At 33.1% G+C, this 8,829-nt stretch overlaps 1 protein-coding gene across 4 annotated transcripts; it reads left to right on the top strand.

Moving 5' to 3' along the window:
* The first annotated feature begins 1,385 nt into the window (after positions 1-1,385).
* LOC113870989 (R3H domain-containing protein 2-like) lies at positions 1,386-7,453 on the top strand. 4 transcript variants are annotated; one of them, XR_003505729.1, is made up of 5 exons: positions 1,389-1,890; positions 2,466-3,201; positions 4,616-4,982; positions 6,211-6,614; positions 6,883-7,332. XR_003505729.1 is itself a non-coding variant. In XM_027507623.1 (4 exons), exons 1-4 carry the CDS (start codon positions 1,632-1,634, stop codon positions 6,259-6,261), a joined length of 1,413 nt encoding a protein of 470 aa, XP_027363424.1. In that variant the 5' UTR covers positions 1,386-1,631; the 3' UTR covers positions 6,262-7,334. The 4 variants fall into 4 exon arrangements, 2 of the variants coding, with proteins under 2 accessions (XP_027363424.1, XP_027363423.1); XR_003505730.1 differs by having other exon boundaries at positions 1,411-1,890; positions 7,214-7,332; XM_027507623.1 differs by having other exon boundaries at positions 1,386-1,890; positions 6,211-7,334.
* Positions 7,454-8,829: the final 1,376 nt, after the last annotated feature.

Below are 8,829 nucleotides of genomic sequence, written 5' to 3' on the forward strand. Positions count from 1 at the left end.
AAAAAAAGAGAAAAATATTTTTAAAAACAGAAAGCAAATAATTTCTTTTAAGTTTGCTCTTTTTTTAGTTGAAAACTGTTAGTTTTTTTTTTCTTTCGGATAAATTGCTATTAGGTTCACGTGAGCTCCACGTGCCTCTTGGGTGTATAATGACACTTGGGCCTAACTAATAGTCTTGCTCACATTGAGCCCAGGGCCATTGTTATGCCGTGAACACTAACTTGCAGGAAATTTGGGCTCCATGTCCCCGTAGTCATTCTTTTTGGTGTCCTTAACTATATTTTTTTTTCATCTTTTGACAATTTTTTTTTATCTCTTTGTCTATTCTTTATCGCAATTTTTTTTCAAATCATGTCACAAGCAAAAAATATCTTTTCTGAAAAATAAAATAAAAAAAATTGAGCAATTTTAATATTACTACACTAGTTATTTTATTGTTTTCGGATATTGAAAAGAAACGCTTATTTTTATAGGCAATTGTGTCTTAAAATTGTTTTCACCAAGGAATAAACTGCACTCAGAAATTCAATTAATTTGTGTTGAATTGTCAATTGCATATCTTGTTTTAGTCGGTAAAATTGAAAAAAAAAAAAAAACGTTAACCACAATCTAGTATCGAGAGAAACCTCTTAACTAACTAACTTTTGTATACAAAATATAAATCTTCATAGCGGTAAAATTTCCACATTTGTAATAAAAAAACATGAGTTAGTTTTTTTTTTTTTAAGTGACATAACATCTTTTGTATTAAACAAAATTTTATTTAGTCTTAATTTAAAATACCTACTTTTTAAAATTTTATTACATTAAAATAATCATGTAATATGTTTTTAAATGTTTACTTTTAAAAAAATGCACACGTAATGAACAAAAAACCATTAATTTCAATAATTACTGAAAATAAACTTTTTAAAATTAAGGGTTGTTGAAAGTATTTCTTAATGCCCAATTTTCGACTAGATGCTTTACTTGATTCACACTCTACTAACCATTGCAAGCCTAACTACTGTTTATTGGTAAACTACAATTGCAAACTTACACACAACATTGATAAAGTTGACACAAGGATAAATGTAATACAAAAATACAAGTTAAATGATTAATAAATTTTTTTATCTAATTGAATTTGAAAATAAATTTAAGAGAACATAATACTAATTTTGATAATTTTTATTAATCTTTGACGCTTAATTAAATTTTCAGATATTAATATTTTAACTAAAGACATAAACATTTTGATAAAAAAAAAAAACCTAACTGCCTCATTAGAAAAATATAAATATAAACTAATTGAAGAAAAATTTGAGAAATTTTCTTTTATAAGGAGAAGTTTGTATAAGTTAAAATAAAAAGGTATATAAAAAAAAAGATAAAAATTTTAGCCCACTATTAGAAGCGGGGGACACGTGGGAGACGGTGTAAGCAACCTCCATCGTCGTCGTCAAACCCTATCTTGCTTCGCATTCGCACCTTCTCAATCACTTTGCCCCCAATTCCAAAATTCCAATTCCTAACCCTAACCCTAAAGCCGAAGCTTCTGATGAAATTCGACACGCTAAACTCCACGGTTTCAGAACCAGGTTCGATTCTTTAACCCTCAAGAATCCCTTTCTTCTCTTTGCAGTTTTTCCATGGAGGGCTCTGCAGAGGATCTGGGAGCCCCGGAGTCATGGGAGGTCGCCGATTTGGACGAGTCCATGAACCGCTTGAACCTCATCCTCTCCTCCAACAAAGATTCCATGCCTCACGGGCGCGCTGACGATTGTCCGCCGCCGCCGCCACCACCTCCTCTTCCTCCCTCCGGTGGCGACAAGTTATCCGATGACGTCATCAACCAGGTTGATCAGTTCCTTCGCGAAGCGATTCAGAACCCTCGCGAACGCCTTTCAAGTAGGTTTATCTGTCTCTGCATCAATTAATCAAAGGAAGCTCCTGTTCGTGTCATCTTTATGTTTTTATTGCAAGTCTGAGAGAAATTGCTAAATTATCATAGGCTCCGAATGTCTTGGACGTTTTCTGTTTCTGTGCTATGTGTATGCAGACTCCTAAATTCTAATAAAGGTGTTGATTTAGGTTCGATTACTCATAATTTTCTCGTGGTTTGATTAGAGAAAATAGTGTACTCTCTCTACTTTCTAGTTTAGCTATAATATGAAAGGATTTGGTGCTTCTCAAGTGAGAGATTCACTTTAGAGAGAAAAGTAAGGGGTCATACTTATAATCATTTATTGAAAAATCAACTGCTATGATTGTGATGAAATACATCCACCCCCCCTCTCCCTCCCTCATTTCATATGAAAAATCAACCAAGCTGCTAGTTTGTATATTTTCTGCTACTTTTTGTATTGAATTTGTTATGCACTTATGAATGCATTATTTGTACTTTATTTGTTTAGATCCAATGAAGGTTTACATTCATAGAATGGTATTTTTTAATTGATTGATTTCTAATTTAATTTATTCAGTTTTGAGAATGGAGCAAGATGTTGAGAATTTCATCCGCGATCCTAATCAACAGCAGCTTGAATTTAAGCAGCTTCCTACATCCTATTTAAGGCTGGCTGCACACCGAGTGGCTCAGCACTACTCATTGCCGTCAATGGTTTTACTGGATAATAGTTTGCCAGATGGGTCTGGCTCAAGAATTATTGTTCGCAAAACCTCTGAATGTAAGCTTCCAGTTATTCGCCTTGCAGACATTCCAGTAAAGTTATCATCGGAAAACAATGCTGTCATGAAGGTTGCAATCAAACAAAGGCCGCAGAAGCGGAACCAGGTTCTTAGCAATGCAAATTCAAACTCAGTGAAGAATAGTAACTCAAAGAGTGTGGAAGAGAGAAAAGAAGAATATAATAGGGCTCGAGCTAGGATTTTTAGTTCAAGCAACAATGGTGTTACTGTAGGTGGGAAGCCAGAATGTGAGTCAAGGCAGCTGGATAATTCATTGCATGGTTCATTGGGCGTTTCTAGGGTGGAAGATAAATCTACTTCTGTATCTGATGTCAGTTCCAGTAGGGGGCTGATTGAGCCTTCGACAAATACCAGTAGGGGGTTGATTGAGCCTTCAACAAATACCAGTAGGGCTAGAAGTAGGACAGAGAAGGAGCCAGTTGGTAGGAACCGGCAAAGTAATAGGGTGGCCATATTCCGTGACCGTGAGGTTGACCGCAAGGATCCTGATTATGACAGGAGCTATGATAGGTACATGTTCCTTTACAATGTTATTTCGTCAAGCACTTGTCTGCTAAAATTTGTGACTTTGTTGTCTTGTTTCTCTTTCTCAAAATAAACTGTTTGAGTTTGCAGGCATGAATAACTTGACAATGTCATTGTTACCTTGATTAGAATTTTATATACTCTATTAATATCTCATGTTCATTTTTGCTTTAGCTATGTAATGTAGACAGAATATCTGGTGTTAATCTATTCTCTCTCTTTCTCTCTCTCTCTCTCTCTCTCTCTCTCCTATGAGATAACCTGCCACTATAGTGCGGTGAATATTTTCTTCTTCAACATTCGTGTTTGCTTCTGAATAAAACTGCTCTCAAATTCCAACAGCATCACTTCTCATTCCTGATTTTAATTGTTCAAGGCATTTGAACCTGCATTTAGCATAGATGTTAGTATTCCGTGCACATTTACTGGATATAGTCTAGCAGTGGTAAAAAATTAGTCTCTTTCAGGAATTAAATAGTAACAACTTGTGAATGACATGGACTAAATTTTGACCCCTTTATAATTTTAGAGACTAAATACTAATAATTTTTTTAAGGACCAATTTAAAAAATAACATTTATAGGAACCTAAAACATAGTTAAGTCTATTAAATTATTGTAGGATCAATGTGAAATATTTCTGCATAATTGTGAAGTAGTAGTGGTGAGTGATTATATTCTGGGAAAATATGTTTGTGTCTGTTATATAACATATGTGACTATCAGTTGACTTTTCTGCAGATTGGCTGAAGTCCCATGGAACTTATAATGTCTATGTTATTTTATGTTTAGAAGTATCACATTTGAATTTTCAATTTTCTTTCTCCATTATTATTGGGTCTTGCTCCGTGTACCATGTGATTGTCTGTTATATTTAATGCTGCTGTGAACTTAGACTCTTAGAGATATCTAAAATGCTATAAGTCTAGATTTTGTTTTTGTGGTTTTTTTGAGCGTTTTGTACCATAATTTTTTTTTCTAGATAAGTGAAAGGGATTGTAATATACTCTGAAGGGGAAGTAATCGTTATTCCAAGTACATATGCTAGAAAAGTCCGAAAACACTTCAAAGTGACTAACCTATTGACCTGCATGTATTAATAAATTCTGAATGGTGGCCAGTGTCTGAATTTCTTCTTGCATAATATATTCATTTCAATCCTGCATGCATGGTTGATATTTAAGCATCTAAGTGTTTGGGTTAAGGACAGCTACGACTGTTTTGATGTTGGGACCGTGGATCACAGTGAATTCTGATTTTATGTGTTTGTCTGTCATATATATCGATTAAAATTGTAGTTGTGTCATATTTTACCATATTCTTTCTGATAGCAAAAGTAATAAGTATAATAGCTGAGAGATGTGGATTAACCTAATAATTTATTTGTAACTTCATAGCAGGTATATGCAAAGATTTGATCCTGGGTTTGGATTCAATGGAGGATCATACACAGTGCAGCCAATGTATACAGCAGTATTGAATTACAATACTGAGTTTCCACAGCTTGGATCTGCTCATAGACCCCAGCTTTCTACTGAACACCAACCGCGACCTCTTCCACAGCATATACCTGGGCCATGGGCTGCACAATCAACACCTGCTGGAATTGGATATGGACATCCAGAGACCATGATGTCACCATTTAATCCTAGTCAAGTTGGTGCACCCTCCTCGTCAACCATGTATCTGCATTCGTCTCAATATCCTTGTCAGCGCCCTGGAATGCCTTTTATCCACCATGAACATGTTCACCAACCCTTTGCACAGGTATAAACAGCCATCAAAATCTCCAATTTATGAGTGGTCAAGTCATATACAATGTTAAAACTTTCAAGATGGTCCTTTGCTTTTATGTCAGTGGCTTAATGTCTTGCTGAATGTTTTGTACTACTTATATGAACTAGAGGAAGCAATTCTAAAGCAGTATGTAACGCTCTAGTTACATAAACTTTGATGTTGTACAAAACCATAAAAGGAATTTGTCAATTGATAGCAGTTATATAAACACATAATCAGCTGTCTAATAGAATAGAGGGGTATCTCTAAAACCGTGAAGCAGTTACCTTTCCTTGTCTGCTAATTCAAGTAATGTACATTTGATTAGTTAAAGTAAATTTGAAGCTTTATTTAATAATGATACAAGATCAAATTGAACCTTTTTAAATAAGAGCAAACTGCTGAGTACACTCTTGTGTTTTGCATAAAAGACCATTCTGGTGCAATTTTCATATACTCCATATACATATACATGAAGATATCAACCATGACATGAAACTAAAGTAATGAAATTAGCAACATATCAAGCTTATGATTACTAAACCTTCAATACTAACTAATTTAATTTCCATCACACTCGGCAGTTTAACTTTTGAAGCTGAGTCTTGTCAAAGATAAGTTCAACCAAAGTCACGATATAATAGGTTGTTAATGAATGGAAATTTTGAGGTTGCTAAAATTAAACAAATAAATTCATAAACATAAAAAATGGTGGAAAGGCAAATCATTAGAAACGTTGAGAAAACTTGAAACAAATTTAAACTGTAAGGACTTGTTTCAATTTTTCCAGATACTGCAGGGATAGATATATGTATTATCATTCTATTTAAAAATTCTTTTGTTTTACTTTTTCTTAGATTACACTTGAATTTTTTTTTTTTTAATCTATGTATAGTCTTGGAGGTTGGTGTGATTTGACTGATATATTGAGCACCCCTTTTGCACTTGAGGGTGGCACATTTTCCCTATGTGTTGTAAATTCAACGTATCAGTTCTATCTACACTGGCCATGTTGTGATACCATATTTTCAAAGATTTTATTTATTTATTTATTTCTAAGATAATGATGCATTATTATCTTACAAGTGTCTTATTACAATAGAGTTTTGTCAATTTTTTGCTTCATTTTGGGTATCCAATGCTTGTGAAATATATTATTCTTTAGTTTTTCACTTTCTATTGAATCTAATTGTACTCTTTTATGTACTTGATTCTGCAGTCTCATCAGCCACCACCTGATGCAAGTTTTGGATTGGCCCGGCCCCGGTGAGGGGCATGGGCCATGCCTGCACCCAATCAGCCGGAGGTATATGATATATGATGATGAGCTGCTGTGGCTCCAAACTTCTTTTAGCTGACTGGAGTGCAGGCATATAGGCCGAGTTTGGATGGTGTGGATTTGGTTTTGATAGATAAACTAACCAACATTGATCTATCCCTCCAATCTCGGTTTTGCAAGGATGCTTATTGCATCTTCCATGAGTCCATGGCTGTGTCCCTTGTAGACACTTTTATTTTTGTGAGGAGCTTTTAAAGCATATATACTGTTGATGAAAATGAGTGAATTGAGGACCTCTTCAGAGGAATCAGAGCTGAAGAAGTTTGTGTTTGACTTGGATGAAGGTATGCTTTACTTAACCTGTCATGCGGCTTGACTGAGTAATTGTTTCCTATTTATGCGAGAAGTTCATCAATTTCATTTCTTAAAATTGGGTGAACGCATATAATGGAATCATAAGCCTTACGCTTTTCATGTAAATTATAGTGTGAAACAATTATTACTTTAATGCTTCTCAAGCTTAGCATATGTAATGCTAATGGAGCATTGGTAAAGCCACCTTTTATCGAATGAATGTTAATCAATATTGTGTTTTTCTTGTTTTGGCTACAGCTCCCTCAATAGCTTTAGGGGTTTAGTTAAAGAGCTCAGTCCGTCATCTGCCTACAGGTTGCAGCAACTTTTCATGCTGTGTGATGAAACTGGAATTTTCCAAGCTCTAGTCACTAGTTGCTATCGCTATACTTTACCTCATGTATCATAGTATAATACATAACTATGGATATGAAATTGTATATTTGACTCAGTTCTAACATTACTTTTTATGCATTTCCTTATTATCTACATATATATTATCAAATTTTAGAGGGGTCTTTTCGTGTGGATTATTTTCTTTCATTTATTACCCCTCTATGTCTTTTTGTATAGTGTTCCATACAATAAGACAACTACAAGGGCCCAATATTGGCGGGGTAGAGGATAAGGGAAGAGGAACCAGAATAGGGGATGCATATGGGAATCTGCTTTCCCTATCTCCTCGTCGAGCAACAAATTTTAACCAAGGGAGTAAAAAAAAATTACAAAAAACTTTGTATCTCTTGTATCTCACTGCTACACCTATGAATCTCAACCATTTATCAAATTTTATTCCATTAATTTTTAGAATAGTGGAGATTTTAACTGTTAGAATGCATTCAAGGGATTATTTTTAAGATTATAATTGATGAAAACGAGGTTGCATTACTGTTCAAGTGTTTTGCTAATTTAAATTATATTTTTTATTATAATTTTGGCAAAGAAAATATCGTTTTATGATAAGTATAATTTTTGAGTTTGTGATTAAAAGTTTATTTATTTTAGTTAACTTCCATTTTTTATTTTATTCCTAAAATTGAATGTTTTAAATGCAAAGTTATAAGTAATCTCATTTTTTACGGTAACATTAATTTTAAGATGATGTGAATGACATAACTTTTTAAAGTAACCTTTTACTTACAATATTTAAATATGAAATTTATTTCATATAATTAACTAAAATAATTATTGATTACATTTATAATCAATTTGAAATGACTTTTTCTCCAGAGTTAGTAATTAAAATATAGTAAGTTTGTTTTCGATTTTTTAAGTTTTGCAAATGTTATTTGTGTAAGCTTTCTTTTTTTATTTGATAAACGTGCTCTTTAACAAGTATGTTTAGCTGTTGTTTCGTGAAATCCAAATAAAACAGTTTACTGTTGACAAAAAAAATATTTTGGATGTGGTATTAAATATAGGTTTAAGTATGATTTTATATTTTATTAAAATTTTAGTTTTTTTTTTATTTTTAGTTCATGAATTTTTAAAATTCAATATTTTTAGTCTCCGTCGTATCTCTATAGAAATTGACTTGTTAACTATGTAATTATCAAGGATACAATTGCTAACCTTTTATAAAAATAAAATAAAATAAAATTACATTTTTAGAGAAACAAATTAAAATTTAATGCAAATTTATAGATTAAAGACGTTTAATACTAAAATATATTCATAATTTTAAAAGTGATTCAATTGTATCTTTTAGATTATTCTTTCATATTTGTTTTTAAATTTTCGCAAGTCTAAGGCAAACGGATGTTAGATAATAGTAAGACGCGGAAAATACTTGGTCGAATTTCCATCCGTTGTCCTAAAACCCATCATCACTTTGCCCCCAATTCGGAAATTGCAATTTCTCAATCGTAACTGAATCGTAGCTGAAACTGGTGAGGTTTCTCTGATGAACGGCTTGCAATGACATTAAGGGCTGTAAATTTGCTTGCTACTATTCTAGTGAAGTTGTTGTTTACTTATGAATGCATTTTTTGTATTTTAATTGTTTAATATCTAGTGAGACTTTATATTCGTAGAGAGATATGTTGTGTGAATTTTCTAATTTAATTTACAGTTTTACGGATGTTGAAAAGTTCATTCGTGATCCTAATCAGCATCTGGTGGAGAAGGAGCCAATTAGTAGATTCAGGCAAAGTAATGGGGAAGTTATATTCCAGGATCGTGAAGTTGACCAGAATGATCCTGATT

Source organism: Abrus precatorius, unplaced genomic scaffold, assembly GCF_003935025.1.
Source record: "Abrus precatorius isolate BTA unplaced genomic scaffold, Abrus_2018 Scaffold7, whole genome shotgun sequence".
In the NCBI taxonomy this organism is placed as follows: domain Eukaryota; kingdom Viridiplantae; phylum Streptophyta; class Magnoliopsida; order Fabales; family Fabaceae; genus Abrus; species Abrus precatorius.

What these genes read in the sequence shown, in the direction of transcription:
- LOC113870989 (XM_027507622.1), top strand. Translation starts at nt 1,632, where the DNA reads ATGGAGGGCTCTGCAGAGGATCTGGGAGCCCCGGAGTCATGGGAGGTC. An exon ending in TATGACAGGAGCTATGATAG is followed by an intron (nt 3,202 to 4,612) that starts GTACATGTTCCT and finishes GTAACTTCATAG; the next exon opens with CAGGTATATGCAAAGATTTG. An exon ending in TTCACCAACCCTTTGCACAG is followed by an intron (nt 4,983 to 6,210) that starts GTATAAACAGCC and finishes TTGATTCTGCAG; the next exon opens with TCTCATCAGCCACCACCTGA.